The sequence below is a fragment of the Rissa tridactyla genome, chromosome 3 (assembly GCF_028500815.1).
Source record: "Rissa tridactyla isolate bRisTri1 chromosome 3, bRisTri1.patW.cur.20221130, whole genome shotgun sequence".
NCBI lineage: Eukaryota > Metazoa > Chordata > Aves > Charadriiformes > Laridae > Rissa > Rissa tridactyla.
This window is the reverse complement of record NC_071468.1, coordinates 126514788-126538257: the sequence shown is the minus strand read 5'-3', so window position 1 is coordinate 126538257 and position 23470 is coordinate 126514788. Positions and strand designations below refer to the sequence as shown.

Genomic DNA, 23470 nt, shown 5'->3' with positions numbered 1-23470 from the left:
AGCCCCGTCCAACCTGGCCTGGGATGTTTCCAGGGATGGGGCAGCCACAGCTTCTCTGGGCAACCTGGGCCAGGGGCTCACCACCTTCATTGTAAACAATTTCTTCCTAATATCTAATCTAAATCTTCCCTCTTTTAGTTTAAAGCCATCACCCCTTGTCCTTTCACAACAAGCCCTGCTAAAAAGGTTGTCCCCGTCTTTCCTATAAGTGCCCTTTAGGTACCGAAGGCTGCAGTGGAGCCCTCCTGGCTCTTCTCTTGCTGTGCAGGTGAAGGATGCAACTCCTGCTCTGCCCGACTGACTGCTGCCCGCGTCCCACTGCATCCTTTGCCCCACAGAAACAGAAGATTGCTGTGCCCAGCTGGTGGCTGGGGACATCTGCTAAAACCAGGTGCCTTTCTCCTGGGTGTGGGTGCAATGGAGGAGTAGGAAACAGAGCTGGGTCGCAGCTCTGCCCTGAGTTCTTGCCCAGTGTGGCAAGATGTGCGAAGCAGTCACTTAAAAATAGCATGGACTGCTTGTCAGTCCATCTTGGGTCTCTTTAATTGCCCTGAAAGTTTACCGCGATGTTTACTGGTGCATGTTGAATCTTGGCCACAATGAACTCCGTCATAAAAGTCACTCTCCGCTAATTAACAGCAAGCGTTTGGCTGTTGGGACTGTTTGGAAGAGAACTGGAGTGCATTGTGGAAATTGAGGTATCACTTCCCGTAGCTGGCTGAGAAAATGGCTGCGTTATTGGGGCTTGTATAATTGACCTGACTTGATGTGCTTCAGGTCTTGCACAAAGCAGGATGTCAGGGCTCACGAAGTAACGCAGCTTTTTTTTCCTGTTAATTGTGAATTTCCTCTTTGTGGAGAGGCGGGATGAGGGGTACAGAGAGGCAGAGTGTTACGTGCTGTAGAGGGTGAGGTGCTTTGGAAAAAAGTGTTTTGTTTGTGCCTTTCACACAGGCTCTGTCGAAACCTGATGGTAGTCTTCCCCCTCCTTCCCCGCACTGCCTTGCTTCATCTGTAATCATCTCCTGATGTGCGTGGGCTTGTGTTTTCCTTTGATAGGTACACTTAGAAGTTCAACTTGATTTCTTTTTCTAGGGATTGTAACAAATTCTCTTTTCTTGCGCTGACTTGTGTGTTCTCCTGGTTGGTGGGTCGGCATCAAACCTGGCTCTTTCCTGGATTTGGCCCAGTTCTGCCGAGGCCTCCTGGTCCTCTGGTGAGGAGACTGGGGCTACGATCTTAAAAGTGTCTGCACCTCCCCGGAGGCTCACCGCCGCTGCGAGGGGCAGCCTTGCCTGGAGGGGACAATTCACCTCATTGACCCAGCAGAAAATGGGGTTTGGGGTGGTCTGCTGGGTCTGAATGCCCTCTGGAGGGCACAGGGTGGGTGTCGAAGTGTGCCTGGCGTTGGGGATGGAGATGGAGAGTGGCCTCTGCCTCTTCCCCTGTCTCCTTGCCTGGGTCGCGCTGCCGTGCTCGCCCTCGTCCCTTCTGTTCTCCTTGGGCACCAGGAGCAGGCTTGCAAAACTGATCCCTCCAGGTACTTCAGCCCTCTCGTTCGAAGCCTGAAACAGCTCTGGCAGCAATAGGAAAGTTGGCTGTCGCAGCGTTATTGTAACAGGCTTCCTGTTTGTGCATTTTGGCTTCTGCCTTTTCTTCCTCCCCCTGTTTTTCCTTCCCGGAGTCACTGCCCTGATCCCTCAATTCCCACTCCAGAGGTTCATCACAGGCTGATCCTCCTCTAACTGCATCCCTGCCTCAGGCCCCTGAAGGTTCATCTTTCCCACTCCTGTGCTCACCATCTGTGCATCCTCTCTGCAGCTGATCACCTCAAACCGCAGCGGAAGCGGTGGTGACCCATATTCATGGATATTTAATGCTCCCAAACAGAGAGAGCTCCTGGGTGCAGTGGAAACTGGCAGGCTGTTTGCTGAAGCCTGCCATCAACATCAAGTGTTGCTCCATGTTACGTATCCGCAGAGAAATGATTTCTTCCCCTCCAGCCCAGTGATGGGATGGGGCTGGGACTCGGCAGTAGGGTGGTGGGGCTGGCTGTCTGCTCCGTCCCACCGCGGGGTGACCCTGGTGCCAGCACAGAGCTGCAGCCCTCTGGATGACGATTGACTCAAGTGTGCGGTCCCTATCGGGTGGGTCTTTGTACAGTGAGCTCCTGGGGTGACCACAGGTCCCTTCATTAGCCACTGTGCTGGAGAGTGAGTCCAGCGGGTCTTGGGTTGATCAGCAAGTGGAAGGAGGTCATCCTCCCCCTCTGCTCTGCTCTGGTGAGGCCACAGCTGGAGCACTGGGGCCAGTTCTGGGCTCCCTGGTTCCAGAAGGACAGGGAACTGCTGGAGAGGGGACAGCAGAGGGCTACGGAGATGCTGAGGGGCTGGAGCATCTCTGTGCTGAGGAAAGGCCGAGAGCCCTGGGGCTGTTGAGCTGGAGCAGAGCAGGCTGAGAGGGGATCTCATCAATGCTCAGCAATAGCTAAAGGGTGGGTGTCAGGAGGATGGGGCCAGGCTCTTCTCAGTGGTGCCCGGGGACAGGACAAGGGGTAACGGGCACAAACTGGAACATGGGAAGTTCCATCTCAACACGAGGAGGAACTTCTTTGCTGTGAGGGTGGCAGAGCCCTGGCACAGGCTGCCCAGAGAGGTGGGGGAGTCTCCGTCTCTGGAGACATTCCAACCCCGCCTGGACGCGTTCCTGTGCGACCTGCTCTGGGTGACCCTGCTGTGGCCGGGGGTTGGACGGGATGATCTCCAGAGGTCCCTTCTGTTGCCATCCATTCTATGAGTCTGGCCCGTGGAGGGGCCAGGTCTGGGTGAGGCTGGGTGGAGGTGTGCCGTGTATCAGCTCTGCCCGGACCACTTGCATCCAAGTGTCCTTGTTTTATCCCCCTGCAGTACCTCTGCTTGGAGGTAGAGCCGTTGTCCTGATGAGCATTGCTCTCCCTACAGCCAATTCCTTGTAGAATCGTAGAATTGTTTGGGTTGGACAGGACCCTAAAGACCTTATAGTTCCAACCCCCTGCCCTGGGCAGGGACACCTCCCACCAGCCCAGGTTGCTCCAAGCCCCGGCCAACCTGGCCTTGAACCCCTCCAGGGATGGGGCAGCCACAGCTTCTCTGGGCAGCCTGGGCCAGGGGCTCACCCCCCTCACACCAAAGAATTTCTTCCTTATATGTAGTCTAAATCTCCCCTCTTTCTGCTCTTCCCCTGCCAGTGTGGGGCTGTTGCTGTGTGCTCCCCAGCCACTAAAAACCTCTTCTGTCCCCAGAGCTGCAGGGAAGAGCGAGCTTCTCCCTGGTGCTCATCACCATCAGCATTGCTGGAGGAGTGGTCCCACGTCCGTGCTTGCGGAAGGTGGGGGATAATCTCCCAGCTGGTGCTAGCAAGAGCTGAGGCTCTGAACGTGAGAGAGTGTCGGCAGGGCAGAAATCTGGTTTTCCCAATGAATTTGCACACCCCGTGGGACCTGGGGAGCAGGAAGGAGACTTCTGCTTGGTGCAGCAGCTCCTCTTGGAGGAGAGGGGCTCTGACCTTGCTGGGCTCCCTGTGTGCTGTGTTTTGAAGCATCTTTAGATGTCAAAAACCGGCATGGTGAGAACCAGGTGGGAGGAGGGAAGCGATGCTGGCATTGAAGCTAGGGCAGGCAGACAGGACATCCTCCGTGCTGCCTTCTGCTGGTGGGAGCCAAACCCCTGGGCTCCTGTGCTGGTGGCAGGTTTACCACTGCCAACGTGCTCCATTCTTATGCCAGCTGGGAAGTGACCTTAGAAAAGATAAACAGGGCTCGAGTTAATAAGTACCGCTAAGGCATGGTGTGACTTCTCCCGCATCAGTGGCGTGTGGGCATAGTGCAAACGTGACGTGTTTGCACTGGCACGGCTCTGCTCAGTTACGTTCACCGGGGATTGTCGTGTTCGCTGCCTCCTGGCTTATCTCAAGCCTGATGGGAGAAGGTTCTTAGCCTTGTGCCCTCTTTGTACATAAGGAGATTTATAGGAAACGGCCGTATGGACTTGCTGGAGCTGCTCTGCCGAGGCTCCCTCTGCCTTGCTCCTGCCGCTGGTGCAAGTGGTGAAACGTGGGCTCGTGGCCGGCAGTGCAGGCTGCCGCGGAGCTTGCCAAAGTGTCTGCGAGCAAAATGGAGTGTATAAATCCATCTTTTGTTGCTGTCCCTAGTGCTGGTGCCTGTGCCACCAGCGCTGTCCTCCCCTGGCCCACCCTGGATCCCTTTGGATGTCTGTCACCGATGTGCCCGGGGCACCAGGGCAACGGTGTTCCATCTGCTGCTGGCTCCGGGTAACCTGATTACTTAAAAGTGGAATTGTTTTTCTGGACAGGAAGGCTATTAGTAGAATCTGGGCTATAAATCTGCATTATTTTTTTTTTCCTCCTTGGAAATGTATTTGGATCTTCCAGAAACATCCTGGTTGCATGATTAATGTTGTTTTTAAGCTGTACGAACCATTTGTGTCTTTAAATCCCATGAGGGCAGTCAGCTTACTGCTGATGGCTCCGTGGCAGCCAGGACCCTCTGGATGGAGCAAGCCAGGGGCAAGCGATCCCGTGGCCGTCCTGGCACAGACGGGACGCAGGGGATGCTGCGGCCGCGTGGTGCGTGTGATGAGGTGGTTGCTGCAAAATGGGCTTTGCTCTTTTCTTGAGAAGTTGAAAACAAAATCCCGAGGGGACTGTCCCCCCTGCAATCATAAGGAGAGGTGCTGTCTGCATGCACGGGGCTATTTCAGAGCAGGGCCCGTTACAAGTGTCTGTCTCCTTTGAGAAGGAAGCTCTGGGGTGTACAGAATTCCTTCCGTGCGCTCAAGCTTTTTGTTTGACCTTCTCTCCCTGAAAATGAGGGAGAAATCAGAGTCCTAGCTGGTGGCAGAAAAATGACTTAGAGAAGGATAAGTCACATGCGTGAGTCACTAGACCAGCGTGTATGGATTGAAATGGAAAAGATGATGCTAATTTGCAGCAAGGACGAGGTGGGTGAGTGACAGAGTGTGGTGAGTTGAAACACCGCCGTGTTTGGGGCCTTGAGAGTGTTTCATCAGAACAACCACAGCAGCAGAGTGAGACCAGCTCTGGGGGAGGACAGGTCCCTTCCTCAGCTTTGATCCAAGGCACAAGTGTGTATGAACGGGCAGAGCGGGACACATATCCCGAGCCTGTGTTTCTCTGGGAATGTCAGTCTCCAAACACGTTGACCCTAGAGGGCTGACGTAGGAACGAGGAGCCTGGCTCCTGGCTTCCTTCAAGGACAGGCGTCTGCCTCCATCGCTCTCTTAGAATCGTGTGATCACAGAATGGTTTGGGTGGGAAGGGACCTCCTTAAAGGCCATCTAGTCCAACCCCTGCCCTGGGCAGGGACACCTCCCACCAGCCCAGGTTGCTCCAAGCCCCGGCCAACCTGGCCTTGAACCCCTCCAGGGATGGGGCAGCCACAGCTTCTCTGGGCAACCTGGGCCAGGGGCTCACCCCCCTCACACCAAAGAATTTCTTCACAATATCTCACCTAAATCTCCCCTCTTCCAGTGTAAAACCCTTCCCCCTCGTCCCACGGCTCCCCTCCCTGCTCCAGAGTCCCTCCCCAGCTTTCCTGGAGCCCCTTGAGGGACTGGCAGGGGCTGGAAGGTCTCCGCGGAGCCTTCTCTTCTCCAGGCTGAACCCCCCCAGCTCTCTCAGCCTGTCCTCTTCCCATGGCGTGGGCTGAGGGTGAGCAGCCAGTGGAGTGAGCTGCAAGAGAAGCGTCTCCACAGCTTGCTTTGCTTCCAGCTCTGGCCACGCAGAGGCCCTGCACCCTGAGGAGGTGGTGACTGTGCTCATGTTGCCTGTCCCTCCTTCTTCACCTTTTGCCAGTGTCCCCAGCAACGCCGCTGGCTTGCTGTCCCCTACGGAGCAGAGAGCTCATGTGCCGTGCATGTCTGGAAGCCGTTCTTGCTGGTGCAGAAAGGTAAAGAGATAGAATGCCTGTAGGAAGGAAACCAAATGATGAAAAGCAGTCGTGGTGAGGCAGGGTATGGCGGATGTTTTTGAGTTTTGTCACTGAAGATGCCTGGCAGGTCATTGGCGTTCTGGCAGGCGGCTGTCCTGGGCAGGCAGCCTTGTCCCTTGGGGTGGCAGGCAGCCTGGCGCCAGAGCCAGCCCCAGCTCCGTCGCTTTGTTCTGCTGCTGTCCTCTGAGCTGGCAGAGCACCGACCTGCCTCGCTCAGCAGGCAAAGCGTCCCTCCAGGAGACCGGTTGAAGCTGGGGTGGTTGTGCCAGGAAACCTCTGCAAAACAGCTGCCCTCTCCCCTGAGGAACGGGTCATTCCAGGTCTTTGAGTTCTGCAGGCAAGGTGGGAACATGTGTGACCATGGGGAAAAGCTGCTTATTGACTATTATCCCCAGTCCCCAAGCATGGGGGGAAGAGGGGAAAGCTTCCTGGGACATGGGTCTGGGGAAACTTCCCCGAGCTACCTTACAAACATGAGCACAGGAACTCCAGAGCGATTCCCCTGCCTCACTCCAAGCCTTGCGTCTGTTTTCTTGTTCCAGGCTGGTTTGGGGATAATGAGGTTTAATCAGTCTCCAGCTCTCCTCCTCCAGTGGTTCAAATCCTATTATCTTGTAAAGAGTCTGGAATTCTGTCCCCTGAAATTGCATTAAGCTGGGATGGAAATTCCTTGGGGCTTAAACCTCACCTCCATACGGCGTCGAGTTTGGGGGTTTGCTGCCACTTGCTCTGCAGCTCCTATGGGTTTGCTGGCGTGGGGATGTAAGCACCGGGCTAACCCCCAGCGGGATGGCCCGATCTGTCACGGGAGGGCAGGGAATGGCTGGTGGGGGTACAGAAATGCTTGCCAAGGATGGGATTCCCCCAGTTAGGAAGAAATGCTGTAAGCTCTTAGCGTGTGTGCTCAGAGCCCGACGAGACCTTCCTCATGCTGGCATCTCTTGTGGGGTGTTGCTTTGCCCTTTCCCACCGCTTTCTTCCCAGGTTTTGAAACAGATAAGCTGTCCCCTTTGCTTCCAGCATTTCCATCCGAGGAGAGGAGCACGGAGGGAGGGAGAAGCCGTGGGTGCAGAGGTGGTGGCTGACTGAAGGCCGTGGGGAGGGTGGGGACCCAGAGCTGCTTTCTGCTGATGGTTCCTTTTACCAGCCATGCTCCCCTTATCTCAGGGAGTTCATGGGTTACATCCGTGGGGGTGCAGGAGGGCTGGAGGCTTTGATTTGATTGCTTTCCATAACACTGCTCTTAAATTTGGTATTAGATTTGCGTGGGATGGCGGCGGACGCCGGTGCTGGGGGCTGCGGGGGGTTGTCCCGACCGTGGGGACCGTGGGTGAGTGGGCCCCAGGAGCTGCCCTGCTCGGCACTGAGCATGGGAGCCAAGGAGGTTTGTAGCCTGTGAAATTTTTCTTGAGATTCTTATCGAAGTGTTAGTTGGGGAAGAGGACTTTAGACAGGATAATCTTGGCTAGGAAGGGGCTGTGAGCCGGGGAGCAGATAGCAGCTCGTGGTGCTCCTGAGAGCCAAGTGATGTCAAATTTTAACTTTCTAACTGGAAACTGTTTCATGGCTTGTCTAGGTCTTTGATTTTTATTTCTATTTTTATTTTCCCCACCACGTGCACACCCCAGCCACCTAAAATGATCTAAAAGCAGTGGGGTGAGGGGGAAGAGCTCTTCCTATCCCATTTCCCAAGGGCAGCAGCTGCCTCTGCGGAAATCTCAGCTCCATAATGGAGAGGAGCCCTCTGAGCCCCGTCCTGCATGGGGTACCCCAGGGCCTCCTGATGTTCACCCACCGATCCTCCCCCTTTGGAAACGCGGACTCCAGCTCACCGAGCTGGACACAGGCAAGGAGCCAGATACTGACCCTTCAGCAGGTCAGCAGGCAACTGCTGCCAACTGCTCTGCCCTAACCGAGTAAGGAAAAATGACATGGGTCCTACCTCGAAACAGTGAAATCTGTCGCTTGTTCTGCTACGATCACTTTGCTCCCTTACCGGTCCCAATCTCTGTCCCCTGCTGCGGTGGGGCTGGGAGCCCCATGTCCCATGGTGGCCACGAACCGGCCCAGGTCACCTGCATGGCTGCACTTGGAAGCTGGTGCCTCTGTGTCTCTAGTGCCAAATGAGCTTCTGGGCCCGAAACGGTGACGGGATGTGGGGATACTTGTGGGTGTGTGGTGGTATGGTGGTGTACGTGGTGTTTGGGAGTATCTGTAGGACGAGGGAGAGGGTTGAAGACCTTGCTCATAAATGTCTGCCATCTTTCCAGAAGGAGAAAGTCTCTCCCAAATGACTGGAGATGGGCGAGACAGTGACAGCTGCCATCTCAATGGGATTAGTCCTTGACCGAAGCATCCCCGCTCTTGTGCAGGACCTCTGGTGTCAGTCACTGGTTGTGTCTGGGGCACTCAGAGCTGTCAGCACAGAAATGTGTCCCTTGAAGCTCCCTGTTGGTGTCCTGTCTGTCAGAGAACAGTCTCCTGTTTTGGGGACCCCACCAAGGGGGTTTCATTGCTGTCCTCCTGCAGCAGTTGGTGAAAGGGGTGCCAGGATGTGGGAGCTGAGGACCCTGCAGACCAGGAATGGTCCCAGCTCTCATGGTTGGTGGGGAAGTCTCCTCCTGCCCTTCTGCATGGCGCCTTTGGGTGCTGAGCCTAGAAGGTCCCTGGTCCTGCTTGTCTTGTGGGGCAGGAGTCTACAGGGTCGCTCAAGCAAGAGTGTGCTAAGCTGTCCTCTGTGGCTTGGTCCCATGGTGTAGGTGCTTGAGGCCATGGGACTGTCACTTCTTCTCCAGCTTGTGAAGAGTGCCACCAGGCCTGCGGCGTGGCCATCGAGGTGCAGGGCTCTGGCGGGAGTATTGGCTGCAAAAGTGGTTGTGTGTCCTTGAGTCCCTCCCCACCTTCCAGAAACAAGCTGCAGACTTCTCCTGTGGGGCTGCTCCTTGTGGAAGGGAGGGATTCGGGTGCAGAAATGAGATGTCGCACCCAAGAGCTGCCTCTGTGGGTCCATGGGCAGTGTTGCTGGAGCTTTTCGGGTTGTTTAGCTCCATCCCTGCTGAGGCTTCATCCCTGAAACGAGTGTTCTTGCAATGCTGAGACTCGGGTAGCAGGTGTCCTCATGGAAAGCTCAATATTCGTGATCTCTGGCTTTTTGCGAGTGTTGTTGGAGCCCTAACTATTGTTTTTCGTTTGTCCCTTGTCGTTCACAGTACAGTGCCGTGGACAGCAACCCCCTGTCTCTGTACGTCATGCATCCCTTCTGGAACACGATAGTGAAGGTGAGACCTCGTCCTGCCCTGGGTGGGACAGCAGAACTCCAGTCACCACAAAGTCTTCTCTGTAAAACTGTCAGCTGAAAAGCCCTGCTTCGTTTGTGGTGCAACTAATTACAAAGGGTGCTGCCTTCCAGCCTGCAGCCTGCCCCGAGCTCACTGCATCGCAGCCTAAAGCTTCTGTGATTCCTGCTGCCCCATGACATGCCGGATGCGACTAAGTGGTGTTGTCTAACGCCCAGACGATTGTAACCAGGTCTCTGCTGTGGCTGGGAGCAGCACTTGGTCCATATTACATGTTTTAACGAGTTCATGTGTTCTTTTGCTGCTTTCCCATAGATCTTCCCTACCTGGCTGGCCCCAAATTTGATAACGTTTTCTGGCTTCCTGCTGCTTGTCTTCAACTTCTTCCTCATGGCATACTTCGACCCTGACTTTTATGCTTCTGGTAAGGCTGCATGTTCCTGTTCGGATGCGAAGTGTTGGAGCGGTGAAGTCTGTCACCTCCTCTGCAGTGACTTCTGGTGCTCGTTGATAAGGCCTCTTAGTCTGGGCATTCCCAGAGGCAGGTGGCTGTGCCAGAGAAGGGACAGGGTTGAACTCGCTGGGCTTCATGATGAGGACTTGTCCGAATAATATGCCTTCCTGCTGGGTGGACGTGTGCCTGGCTGGCAGTGGAGGAGGAAACAGCCAAAATTTTGAGTAGGAATTGGCTCTGCCTACAGAGCAGACAAGAACCAAGTGCCCTGTTTGGTTTTTTTTTTTTTTTTTAAACCTTCTAATGCCCCTGGTCTATTTTAAAATCTAACAGGGTAACGTGGGAAACTGCTTCCCTGAAGTCAGCAGGTAAAGCCTTGTTCCTTGCATCCCAGCTAATTACCCTCTTGCAAGAACATGCCAGCACCACATTCAGATTAACAAAGGCAAAATCCTCTTTCTCGGTTTCACCATTCTGCAAGCATATGCACAGCTTTAAACCTTTAGCAGTGCCCATGTTCATCTGTTTGTGAATCCAAAGGTTCAGTTGTGTCCCCTTCCTCATGGGAGTGTCCCAGGGAAAAGATTAATACAGCATGATAACTCTCAGTCACTTATCAATAGCTTCCTCTCTATATTTTTCTCTCCCTTTGCCCCTGCCTGGTTTAGTTTAGATTGCTCAGAAGAGTTCATCTAGTTCTTCTAAAACTGGGCCAATCATCAAAACACAGTTAAGTAGGAAAAATATCGGTTTCTTGGCATTGCCTTTATCGATAGGTAGGCGAGTACTGTTGTCAATATGCCAGGCTTTCAAAAGCCCGGGTGGCATCTGTGGCTGTTAGCTGAGGTTTGAACTGACTTTTGGTCCGTGAGCCATAGGAAGAAAAAGCTGACAGTAGCTCAGGGAAGGAAGTTCAGTGTGAGAATCCCCAGGACATCAGATGTCCAGAAACTTGGGCTCTGCCAACAGCATGGTGAAGCTCGTGCTTTGGGACCCTTTTACATACGTGTTATGCATGTTCTACTTCATTTTGCTGGTGAGGTCTCCAGAAGCTTCTGCCTTCCCTCCTCCATGGATGCTTTTGTAGACTTGATGCCTTCTGTTTGCTGCTGGAAAGGCACCATTGTGCTGCTCTGAGGAAACAAGAGTTGGCATTCCGTGGAATCATTCTTCCCCCTAGGAGACCTCCATGTGCCCTCCTGTGAGGCTGCTGCCAAGAAGCCGTGCCCCGTCCTGCTTTTTTCAAACGTGCCTTTTGGACTCCCTCAGTTGCAGACATCTGAGCTGGCTATCTGCCCAAAGGGTGCTGGAGGAGGTGGAGAGGTTGTTAAGGAGGAACTATTTCAATTGGCAGGATGCAGACTGGAGACTGTGTCTGCAGAGGCAGGGTGTTACCACACCTCAAAGAGGCTCCACTTGATGCTCTACGAGCAAGTGTTTTAGCAGAGCAGTTCTTAGATCCTGTGACTTCGGGGAGCTTGGGACAGAGGACAAGGACATCAAAGTCCTTATTGACCTGGCTCTTCCATCGTGTCCTGGAACGCTAACATCTCAGTTTCACTGTTTGAGTTGTGTAGGTGCTTTGTCTTAGTGAGCTGCTGGTCTTTGTGCCAAAATAAACTCACTCAAAGTACATACTGAGCTGCCCTGACTTGGGTCCTTCTGATCTCTGCAGCTCCTGATCACCAGCACGTTCCAAACGGTGTGTGGGTCATTGTGGGTCTCCTCAACTTCATTGCCTATACGTTAGGTAAGACTTTATCTCGTTGTTTCATGGGGGGTTGTGTCTGTGATCTTTTCACGCTGTGGCTGCGCGTTGTCTTATCTCTGAGCCTGTTGAGAAATCCTGGGCTTCTGCCATGCACTGACCCAACTGCGGCGCGGGCTGCAAGAGCAGTTTCTGGGAGCTGCTTGGCAAAGTGGACAGGAGGAAGTTGTCCTGGAGCAGCTGGTGTGAAAGGAGGATGCTGGAACTGACTTTGAGACGAATTGTGAAATTCTGTCTTTGGTCTCGTTTAAATAAATGTAATCTTGTCAGACTTTATTGCATTTTTCAGTCTTGAGTAGAGCGAGGAGGGGTGAGAAGCACACTCCCCATTAGAGGATGGAGGTGGTGGAAGCTGCTCTTCACTGACTGCACGCTTTGTCAGCCAGAAGCCGGCCCGTTGCTTTGCATGAGGGTGTCCAGCAAAACTCCCCATTTCTCCTTCTCTTCCCAGATGGCGTTGATGGGAAGCAGGCTCGCCGGACCAACTCCAGCACGCCCCTGGGAGAGCTCTTTGATCATGGCCTGGACAGCTGGGCATGCGTCTACTTTGTGGTGACGGTCTACTCCACCTTTGGACGGGGCTCCACGGGCGTCAGTGTCTTCGTTCTCTACCTCCTCTTGTGGGTGGTCTTGTTTTCATTCATCCTCTCCCACTGGGAGAAGTATAACACGGGGATCCTCTTCCTGCCCTGGGGATATGACATCAGCCAGGTGGTAAGTGCAAGCCGCAGCCGCTGCTCGGCTTCAGCAGAAGCTGGATAAAGCGCTGGCGTGTGATAGTCCCCGCTGAGGTGTGCGAGGGATGCGAGCAGCGCTGGTCCGTGTCCAGAGCCTGGTGAATTGGTCACTGCAATACGCTCTGGAGGTGCGTGTCTTCAGCCTGTCTCCGGGCATTGTGGAGGAGAAGAGCTCTCCAAGGGTAGACTTAGATTAGGTATGAGGAGGAAATTCCTTGGTGTGAGGGGAGTGAGCCCCTGGCCCAAGTTGCCCAGAGAAGCTGTGGCTGCCCCATCCCTGGAGGGGTTCAAGGCCAGGTTGGCTGGGGCTCGGAGCAACCTGGGCTGGTGGGAGGTGTCCCTGCCCAGGGCAGGGGGTTGGAACTGGCTGATCTTCAAGATCCCTTCCAACTCTAACCATTCTGTGATTCTATAAGACTGTATGACTTTGAGCTTTAATTGCTTTAATGAGCGGGGGTCATGGCACCAGAGTTCACCTGCTCAAAACCGTTAAATCCAAGGAGGTTTGTGTGGTTTCGTTTTTATTTTGTTCTGAGTAGCTTTTGTAGATGGACAGTCCACAAAAAACAAAGTTTGAAGAATGGGTATTGCCATGTGTTTCCTCTGCCTGGTTTCTGCTGTCCCAAGATACGTGTTTTTGCCACCTGAATTGTTGCCTAGTTAATTTTCTGCGTTGTACCAGCATAGGTAAATTCAAGTCTAGAGGTTTGGGGTGCTTTTTGGCACTAACGGGATGCGTGCCAAAATGTAGCAGAGTAACTAATTGGCATGTTAATTGCTGTGCTTGGAGTGAAGGTTCCTGGGGAGGCGCCTTCTGTACCGTTGTAACAGGGCAGTTGATGTTGAGACTGATGGTGTGGGACCCTTAGGTATGTTGTCAAGTCCAGCTCTCATTAGGACTTCTCTGCAGGAAGCTCTTTCTGAAGAGCCCGTCAGAACTGGGAGCAAGCTCTGGATGATAGAATTCACCTTTCCTGCTCGTGGCTGCGCTTCCTAACCGGGGTGCGATCTCACCGCCCCGCGCAGCACACAGTTCTTCTCTTCTCCCAAGGAAGAGGTGATACGACAGGAGGAAGTGGCTTCAAGTTGCACCAGGGGAGGTTTAGGATGGATATTGGGAAGAATTTTTACACTGAAAGGGTTGTGAAGCATTGGAAGAGGCTGCCCAGGGCAGTGGTGGAGTCGCCATCCCTGGGGTTATTTAAAAGCCGGGCAGACGTGGTGCTGAGGGCCATGGGGTAGTGGTGGCCTTGGCAGTGTTGGGTTGATGGTTGGACTTGATGGTCTGAAAGGTCCCTTCCAACCTGGGCAGTTCCATCGTTCTTATCAGGCACTGGGTGGGAAATGCAACAAGTTGGAAGGAGAGTTCAGTTAATGCAGCTGCATTAATTGCAATAATCGTCTCTGCTCGTAAAAGGAGACTGTGGCCGGTCCCCTCTGACCCTTCTCCAGAAGCATTGCTTCACCTTAATGCTTTGGGATCTCTGCCTCTTGCAGAAGGGCAGGGGGTAGAGGGCTGAGCTGCCCTGCAGCATGTTTCACCCAGCTTTGGGGTTACTGCTGAAACTGCAATATCCCTTGTTAGCTTTCTCCCTGTAATCGCCTCGCCAGATGGGTAAGACAGAGTCCCTGAATGAACCCTCCAGGGTCACGGCAACTCGTAGTGTAAAAACTCTTTTTGGTGCTTTGAGCATCTCGTGAGTTCAAGCTGCACGAGGACATCTCTGCTCCTGCTGCCAGCAGCAGCTCTGGGTCCTATCCTTCTCAGCTACTGCACTTGTTAGACCTGATCTTGTAACGTGGGATGTTTGTGGGTTATTTTGGATTATTTTCCCCCTTCCTGCCGGTGGGGAGGAGGGAACACGATGTGGCTTGGAGCGTACTTGTCCAGCTGCCGGGTGGGTGCTGCCAGATGTGCCCAGGGGGTGGCTCACGCCTGCTTGTCCTCTGCTTTCTTCCAGACCATTTCAATTGTCTACATAGTGACGGCCATTGTGGGAGTTGAGGCCTGGTATGCACCTTTCCTGTTTAATTTCTTATATAGAGACCTATTCACTGCAATGATTATTGGTAAGAAACTCCATGTTGAAGCCTGTCTTTTAAACTCCACCTTTTTAATGAAACCCAATGTCTTAATTACATGATAACGCTGTTGTGTTTGCTGCACTGAGAGCTCCTGTTGGCTGGGGTTGAAGTGCGTAGCTGAGGCTGTCCCCGCAGCCTGCCCTCCCCCAGCATTTCGAAGCGCTGCTGTCTTCTGCAGTTACTGTGGAGAGGTTAACTCCACTCTGCCTGGGTCTGTGCGGGCCAGAAGAGCAAGGAAGCGGAGAGCCATGCTCACGCTCCGCATATATTTTGTGCCGATCCTGAAAAATACATAAAAAAATTTAATAAAGTTAAATAAAAGCCCAGCCTTTCTCCCCAGCGGTCCATCGGAAGGAGCCACTGCAAAGGGGGGAGTAATGCAGGCGAAGCTTAGCGGGGGAGAGCCGTCTTTGCCGACGAAATTGGGTTTACTCAAAAGTCCTTTCTTCATTTCATTTTTCTTAGTCTATATCCCTTTCTTTAGGGGTTAATTGCAACTGCTTAATTTCAAGTCGATACGTCTTGAACTGTGTTAAATCTAATGCTTGCGTTTTTCTTCATCAGGTGGATATTCTGAGCTTTCCTTTGGCAGCCGTCTAACTTAACATATGAATAATAAATGCACTTTTCCTTTGTGAAAACTAGAGCAGGATGCCTGCCTTGGCTGGATTTGTGCACTGGGATCAGAGTTGGGTTATTAAAAGCGGGAATGTTTACAGCTCTGTTAAAACACCTACTGCTAGATAAACACGGAAGGAGCTGTGATAGACTCTCGGGGCTTTGACTGTAGCGGATGATGTTCCCTGTTGAGGTCTAGAATGTCAAAGTCATTTAGACTCTTTGTATTATTTGTCAAGTTAAATGAAAAGAACTTTTTGCACAGCGGCAGCTGGAAATGCTTGCTCGCAGTGGGAGAAACAGCAAATTGGCTTTATTAGGAAGACTGAAAATTGTTGTGCACAGCCATGTCACGTGTGGAGTTTGAAGTCATCTCTTGTCTCATTAAAGACAGTATTATAATTAAACTTCATAACTGTTTAAAGCGTAATACTGGGCTCATTAATGCAACTTTTTCAAATGGAAATGTCTTTAATTTATAGCAGACCTCAACTTGTAATTACAGCTCTTGGACCAGAATTACGAGCACCTACTGTTAAACGTGCCGAGCTATTCCTGGTGCACCCCTGAGCTATTTTTGTGGCGAGCAACTTAAACCGGGGCAGAACCAGCTGCCGGCTCGTGGGGTGCACGTGATGGTCTCCCTCTGTCATGGGGCAATAACGTGGCTCTCTTCTCTTCCAGCTTGCGCTCTCACGGTGACGCTGCCCATGAGCCTCTACAACTTCTACAAGTAAGTTTCTCCGTCCTCAAGCCCCCCTGCCTGCACCAGCACCTTCGCAGCAGCCCCCAAAGCCTCTTAGAATTTGGTTTCCTTAGTGTTTTCAGACTTTCAGGCTTTCTTCAGTGTGACAAAATGGCTCTGACGCACCAGAAGGTCCCAGTTTGCAGGGTGCACTGGGAGGAGTGGGCTGGCAGCCGACTTGGCAGGGTCTTGCAGGAGGGTCCCCAGCTTTTGTGGGCTTGTCCTGCTCGTCACAACCCAGGGAATCAGACAACCCAGAGGTTTTTTGGTTAACGATGAAGGTGTGTATCTTCCTCCTCTGACCGTCATTGTGACTGATATCAGCAGTTTTGGGTAGCGGAATGGCCCATCAGATTTGACTGATGTCGGCAGTTCTGTGTAGCAGGATGGCCCATCAGACTTTGGAGCCTTCTCCTGAAGACCGTGGTTTTTTTTAGCCGTGGTTCCAGGTATTTTCATGTCTTTGCTTCCCTTTCAGGGCCTATAAAAATAACACCTTGAAGCACCACTCTGTGTATGAAATCATGCTGCCGCTGGTGTCCCCAGTGTTGCTCTTCCTGCTCTGCACCACGTGGATCTTCATGTCCCCGATGGACATCCTGGAGGTCCATCCCAGGCTCTTCTATTTCATGGTTGGAACAGCCTTTGCTAACATTTCTGTAAGTGGCTTTTGCTTTATGCTCCAGTTTATCCCGGGGGAATCTGAAGCCTGCCAGAATGCTTGGGAAGCTGGAAGAAAAAGACCAGCTCAAATGTGAGGAGAGAAGGGATATTTCAAGATTAATTTAACAGCTTTTCTGTTTTGCTGTGACTGAAAGATCAAACAGGGAAGTAGACGGGGTTTGGGGTCTGTGAATTTTGTGCTGCGGCTCTCGCTCTTGAGAAACTAGAGAATTAGGTAAATTGAGTGTGTTTACACACGCGTGCGTCCTCTGTGTTGTGAATAGCAAACTGCTCGTGTGGAAGGAGTTCCTTTCCTTTTTTGGGATAAAATTAAAAAGGGGGGGACTAAAGATTTTGTCAAAATCTGATTTAGCCGCATTTTGCGTTTTTGCTTGCTTGAGACCTTAACAAAGGCACTTGTGCTCGTTGCCTGGGACGTGTGGCTGTGTAGCTCTGTGTGTCCATGCCCTGGGGCCGGCACCTCGCGCTGCTGCTTGGCAGGATTTTCTGCTGATGGTGCGCATAACGCTGGTGCGGCTCGGTCAGCTCAAGGGAGCTCCTTTGACTTCTAAAGATGCCCTTGGTGCCTTTTCCCTGTTGCCTTCCTGCCTCGTTAGGCTTTGCTTCGTGTGTCCCACAGGAATTCTAATGGAAAGAAAGATCCCGAGTGAGAAGCTCGCTGAAATTGCATGATGGTAGTTGTGAGTGCAGACGATTGGCACGTGTGTGACCGTCCTCTCTGCACTGTGGCCAGCTCTGGCCTTGCAGGGTCGGTACTGGGCGCGAGCTCTGACGGTTTTCTCTTCCTCCAGTGCCAACTGATCGTCTGTCAGATGAGCAGCACACGCTGCCAGCCTCTGAACTGGATGCTGCTCCCCATAGCAGCGGTGCTCTTCGTGGTGATGTCCGGGTTGGTGCCCAGCAGCGAAACGCTTCTCCTCTACCTGTTAACTGCTTTCCTCACCCTGGCGCACATCCACTACGGGGTGGTCGTGGTAGGTGAACTTCGGGCTTGGCTGCCGTGCTCTGACTGCGGGCTTTGGGTGCTGCAGCTCTTTGGAGCTTAAAAACAGAAACGTCAGTGAGAATAACCACGAGTGCCAAGCTCTCCTCCTGCTCTCTGTGACCGTGCACAACTTGAGCTGACTTCCTGGCAAGAGGCTTGTGCGGGCTCTTGCGTGGGTTTGAAACGAACTTCACACAACGCGACGGGGGGCTGTGGGACCTGAGATTAGTTTGAAACAAATACTTGCGTCTCTGCTGCTGTGTTTAACCCCTCCTGGCTGTGGTTGCAGCTTGGATGTAAGGCAGCATGGGTGACCCGCACCCTCGGGCGGTGGGAAGGGCAGCTCCGGTAGATACCCAGAGCAGCAGAAACTGTCTGCACAACGGGCAGGATGTCCTTAATTTGGGAGTCTTAGTATAAAAAGTTAAACTGCTGGTGATGTTACTTTGGTTGGTGGGTTCGATCTGTGACCTCGCTGATGTGTCCTCTGCTGGAGTCACTGGGAGAGCCAGGATGGAGGGGAGACCCTGCTAGGGAATGTGGGGACGCTGCAGCTGCAATGCCTTCTCCCCTGCTGCAAGGGCTGTGTAGAGATCCAGGGACTGATTTGCTGCCCTTGCTCTGTGCCGGCTCTGCCAGACTCCCTGAGTTTTGATTAAGAGAAAAAACAAACTCAGAGGAGACCCGAGTCCCCTCAGAAATGCCCCAGGAAGCTGTTGAGGATCTAAGGCAAGGGACCCAATGTCCCCTGCGTGGCCACTGCCACGTGCGTACACCCTCCTTGGGAAGCCCTGTCCCCTGGGAACGCCAGCTCTAATGTGGAGCCTCCAGAGTTGAGCTTGGACTGTAATTACAGCAAAGAAGTAATAGCCAGGTTGTCTTGTCTTTCCAATTAGTGTAATGAGGCTTCAGTGCAAGAAGGATTTGAATAGCTAAGAAGCTTAAATAAATTTGGTCTTGGAATCATAGCTGGAGCTGGGGACGGACCGGGCGGTGTAATCCTCCTGCCCAGGCTTGCCCATCGCCTGCAGTGAGCTGCTCAGTGCTCTGCTCCCCTCCTTCCCCTCCGTCCAGCTTTCCAAGGGCCCATGTGTGCAGTCTCCTCTTCCACGGGAAAAGAAACTTGGAGCTGAAGAGCCTTTTAAGGCTGTGTGACTGGGATGTAATCCCAAACTGCTCTGAATTTGGGAGTAATTATTCGGAATAAACCCTCTGCCCTGACTCTGTGCCCGGCTCAGCCCCGGGCTCTGCTCAGCGCTGCTCGCTCTTGATTCTGCAGTCACCAGATGCCAATGCCACGCCATCCATTTTATCCTCCTGTCTGCGGTTCTCTGAACCGTGCCTGAAAGCTCCTTTCCTGGTGCGGCTCTCAGTCCTCCATGGTTTTCTCATGTCCTCAGAAGAGGTGGTGAAAGCTCCTTCCAAAGGCTGGTGTAAAAAGGGCCCGGCTATCCAAGACCTGGTGTTGGGTTCCCCTGGCTCTGGAACCCTCCTGCGTGTGTCTTTGTGGTCGAAGCAAAGTACCTGACCCCCAGTTTGGATTGCAAATGGATTCAGGGAGTGATTTTTTTCATATAGATATCAGAGATGATCAAAATTTAAGCAAATTATTAACAATTCTACTGGGAGGGGCAGAGAGGGAGCAGTACCGCAGGGTAAAATCCTGCGTGCCTGGGCTCAGGGCAGGCGTTTCTGCCTCCTGAGGAGGGCAGGAACGGAGGTGATCCTGTCCCTGGACAGGCCAGGCTGCTCCTTGGGAAGGTGTGGGAAGGGAGCAAGGCTGCACCTTGCAGGCCCATGTGCCTGGCTGTCCCCAGCATCTGTCCCCAGCAGGGACAGGACAGGGCAGCCTGGCTGGCCCCATAGCCAAGGGGCTACCCCACAAGGCAGGGGCTGTGGTCCAGATCTGCTGTGGCCATGGGGAGCATGTGGGGTGGGGGAAAGTGGGTGCAGGAAGGTGGCAGGGTGGGCGGTGGTGGAGCACAGTGGGTGCAGGAAGGTGGCAGGGTGGGCGGTGGTGGAGCACAGTGGGTGCAGGAAGGTGGCAGGGTGGGCGGTGGTGGAGCACAGTGGGTGCAGGAAGGTGGCAGGGTGGGCGGTGGTGGAGCACAGTGGGTGCAGGAAGGTGGCAGGGCTTTGTCGGCCATACAGGGAACTGGTTTGGTGCTCTGCCCGCTTTCCTCCTCGCTAACCAGGTCCCGTTGTCTGCCTTGTCCCCAGGTGAGCCAGCTGAGCAGGCACTTCAATATACGGCCCTTCTCGCTGAAGAAGCCCACGCCAGATTGACTAGGAGTGGAGGAAGAGAAAATCAGCTTGCGGTCTGCAGAAGTACTGTAAATAACTGCTGCAAATACCTGTAAATACTTCGACCATCACCACAGATCTAAACCTATCCTCTGGACAGACATCAGGGCAAAGTACGCACGGTATCCAGTGCAGCCAGGGCATGACTGGTACGGGGCAGCCTCCGCTGCTCCTCTTCGAACGCAAGCTTTCGGTTTTGGGTGAAACTGGACAAGGAGGGTAGCCTTTCAGGTCACTGTTACTGTATATTAGACCAGCTGAATGTTCCCAGTGAAACCTCAGACTCCAGCTCTTGCTGAGGTAAAGCCGGTTGGGGATGCAAATGGCTTTACCTGAGCAAAGCATCTTGACCCGTCACCAAAATCAACATAACGGCTGATTTCTGCAAGGTCAGGGGAACATCCTGGTGGTCGCGGGGGGTTCCTGTCTGTCCCTAATCCTGCTAGACAGCCCTCATCCTGGGCTGGTACGTAGGGAGCAGATGGTGACAGTTCTCCCACATTGTGTCCTGCCTTCCTGCAGTCACTTATTTAGGTAAATACTTGGCACCTTTCTTTTTTTAAGAGGGGGAAAAAAGAACAACACACAAAACTTCTAGTAATATTCTATGTGGGAGGGGGCTTCGAAAATCAGGACTCGGCTTCCCGTAAAAGTGGGAAGGCGGCTTCTGCCTCCCCTGCTCGAGCTGGGAGTGCCTGGGACCACATCTCGGCCGCGTTCCTGGCTGTCCATGAGCGTTCCCTGCCTGAGAGCGGGCTCTGGGCTCCGATGGGCGGCAGAGAGCGGCTGTCCCCGGCCTGGCTCGCTGCCCCCTCTCCCCACCAGTACGAACTCGCTGTTTGGGGCTGGGTCACTGCGTGCTGCCTGCGCCTCTCCTCGTGTGGCAGCGCGGCCGGGCCGGGGCTGCTCGTCGCCCTCCCCACCAGACCATCGGCAAATCCACCGCGTAGAGAAGCACCTCAGTAAGTGTTGTGCCGGGCGCGTGCGCGCTTTCAGAGAGCTCACGGGCGTTTGTGTGGCGGGGTCCTTCCCAAATACCACTTCATTTTCAAAACCGTTGTCCCCAGCGGCTGCATCTCTCATCCAGGGATATATTTGTTTACTGTCCATTTGTAAAAGACATGATTGCATTGATTATTTTGTTTTGTTTTTTTTGTTTTTTTTTTTTTTAAAACTTGTCTTCGTAATTGAGTTAGAGTGGGGTGGTGAAGACTGAATGCTGATTTTCTTTTCTGTTCGCTTTATTTAATGAAGACCTGTGCTTGAATGAAGAGTGTAGCTTAAACCCAGGCTCTGGAAAGGCTGCATCCGGAAGCGAACAAGCGCAGCAGATTGTGCATATGTAATTACCATGGGAACAAAGTCGCTTACACACTGATTATTGTGCAACGTGGTTTGTAGACGCTCGGTCACCGCGTTTTCCTTCGGCAGGTGAAGACTCCGCCTGCTTTAGGAAACATTCGATGTGTAACTACTATTTAATGCTTTTTTTTTTTTTTTTTTGGTTTTCTTTTGTAAATTTGAATCATTGTCATGCGGACTTGAAATCCTGAGGCAAGCTGACGCGTGCGGGGGTGACGGCAGGGCTGTATGGTCACGGTACGCCCTGCGAGGAGCGAGCTGGGGCCATCCTCTGGGCTGGGCATCTGTGTGCTCCTGTGTCCGTACGGCTGCCACATCTCCGGAAGGGCGGCTGATCCGGGAGAAGGGGGCAAATAATTTTCGGAGTTTATTTAATAAAGTAGCTTACTCCTATATCATTTTACTGATGATGTCCAGAAAACAAACCCCAAACAACAAAACCAAACCCGAGGCGTACGAATGAATTGGGCTACGCTTGAATTTTTGACTCTGGCTATTTAATGAAATGTAATAATTATGAAGGGAGAGTAAACTGAAGTCACGCTTGCACAAGAATTACAGGGAATCTTAAAACGGGATGCAACACTTATCCAGGGGACGTGTTCGGGTAGCAAAATTGTGCTGTCAGCAGTGACGAAGGGCGGAGGTTGGATGATTGTTTACGTTCTAGTTCCGTGTTTGCGGGACCAGGGAATGGCTGAGCTCCGGGGTCCCCAGCCTGGCGCTTGTCCCCTCTCCTCCCAGCAGCGTTGCTGGGCCAGTGCTAACGCTGTGAGAAGCTGTCTGATCCTAAACCTTAGGATGTCACCTTGTCTCCGTGATACGCCGTTTGTCTGTCGTCTCACCTAGCCGTGAGCTGGTGCTTTTGCAGCGCGTAAAAGACCCTGGAAGACCCCTGTGTGGAGCTACAAGCAGGTGGGAGCCAGGTTTCCTCTCGGATCCTGCAAGCACTTGTGCTGTAGGAGAAAGGTCTCTCTTAAAAAAAAACAAAACAACCAAACAAAAACCAAGCCTGGAACTGCTTCCTATCTGCACAGGCTTTATCTTTGGAGAGTCCTGGATTTTTTTGGTGCCTTAATTTATTGCACCTTGAAGCTAGAAAAATATCTCCTTAACTCGGCGCTGGGAAACAGGCTCGTGGCGGAGGGAGGAGGGAGCGGGGCTGGGCTCGGCGCACACGCAGGACACTTGAACTGAAAGACCAAACCGTGGGGCATGCAGAGAAACAAGCTATTTATTGACAATAATGGTTTTAAGTCTGAAGAATAAACGTATTCCTCCCTCGCTAGCAGCATCTGAGGGTGATTGTGTTATGGCGGTGGTTGCTTGTCTTGCTCCTAGGCTCCGTCCCTGCGGTGGGACGTGCTCCCTGGGACGGGGACATGCGCTCGCTCCTCAGCTCCTCCTGCCTGGTTTGTGAGACCCGATCTGTGGTGTCTCCTCTTCCAGGGATAGTGTTAATCATATTTCCTTAATTACTGATGGACCTGCTGAGTTGATAACGGGACTGTCTCACACTCTCCTAAATCTGTTTTGCACATTTTCTCTCAATACAGAGTATTATCAGGTAAAGAACCTGGTCAGGGAGGGATGGAGAAAGTCCTTCAAGATCCGCTGGGATGTCGGTCTCCAGCCCTGGGGCTCCAGGCAGGTCCTCGCGTGGTGGCAAGAGGTGGCCAGCGCTGCCAGCTTCTCCTGGTCCTCACCACGCAGCGGCTGGGCGGCCTTGGCTCTAAAGCAGGTTTTTGTGGGACACAGCAACGTGTCACCGTGGAATTTGTGTCGCCGAGGCAGCTTCACTTGCAGCCTTTTTCATCTCAGTGTTGTGGTTTGTACCGCGGCTCCCACCTCTGCGCCCATGCAGGGACCTAGCGGAGGGTGATGTGCAGGTTTTGGGACCTCCTGGGGCTTGGGTAAACCACCACCTCTTGCACCAAAAGCAACATTTTACAAGTACAGACGCTACGGCTGGCCTCTGGGCGTACAAATGTTACAAAAACCAACCTTTTACGTGCTGTGGTTTTAGCTTCTTCCTTCCCCCAGCGTGGCTGCGCCGCAAGTAACTCCCCACTCCTGTGGTCGGTCACTGCGAGGGCTTGGCACGGTCTGTCCTCTGGGAACATCGGCCACCTGATCCAGGCGGCTTTGCCAGAGCCAGGGGGAGCAGAACGGTGTGAGCGTGAGCTTCTGAGGCTCTGGAAATGTGTATTTAAGCTCCTTAAATAGAGCCGGCCTGATGTTACCTCCCGGGTGCGCTGAGTACCTGCAGCTCGTAGCCCGAGAGCTGGTTTCATCTTGGCCAGGTCAGTTCTAGCACGGCCCCGAAACTCTTCTCGTCTGAGAGCATCTGGGCCTGCTTCTGAGGGACCTGCCCAGTCTCTAGAGAAGTGGTGCTTTTTGGAAACTGTCTCAGATCTCTCTTTTT

At 53.0% G+C, this 23470-nt stretch overlaps 1 protein-coding gene across 2 annotated transcripts in view; it reads left to right on the top strand.

Moving 5' to 3' along the window:
- The window catches only part of SELENOI (selenoprotein I), a 31877-nt gene extending 9837 nt beyond the window's left edge, over window positions 1-22040 (top strand). Inside the window, exons 2-10 of one of the 2 annotated variants that reach the window (XM_054196092.1) lie at window positions 9217-9285; window positions 9619-9727; window positions 11433-11507; window positions 11977-12239; window positions 14224-14332; window positions 15650-15698; window positions 16189-16369; window positions 17186-17368; window positions 19600-22040. In XM_054196092.1, the coding sequence (XP_054052067.1) occupies window positions 9217-9285; window positions 9619-9727; window positions 11433-11507; window positions 11977-12239; window positions 14224-14332; window positions 15650-15698; window positions 16189-16369; window positions 17186-17368; window positions 19600-19716 (1155 nt within the window). In that variant the 3' untranslated portion in view covers window positions 19717-22040. The remainder of the gene's footprint in view (window positions 1-9216; window positions 9286-9618; window positions 9728-11432; window positions 11508-11976; window positions 12240-14223; window positions 14333-15649; window positions 15699-16188; window positions 16370-17185; window positions 17369-19599) is intronic. The other variant, XM_054196093.1, reaches the window with a different exon arrangement.
- The last annotated feature ends 1430 nt before the right edge of the window (window positions 22041-23470 follow it).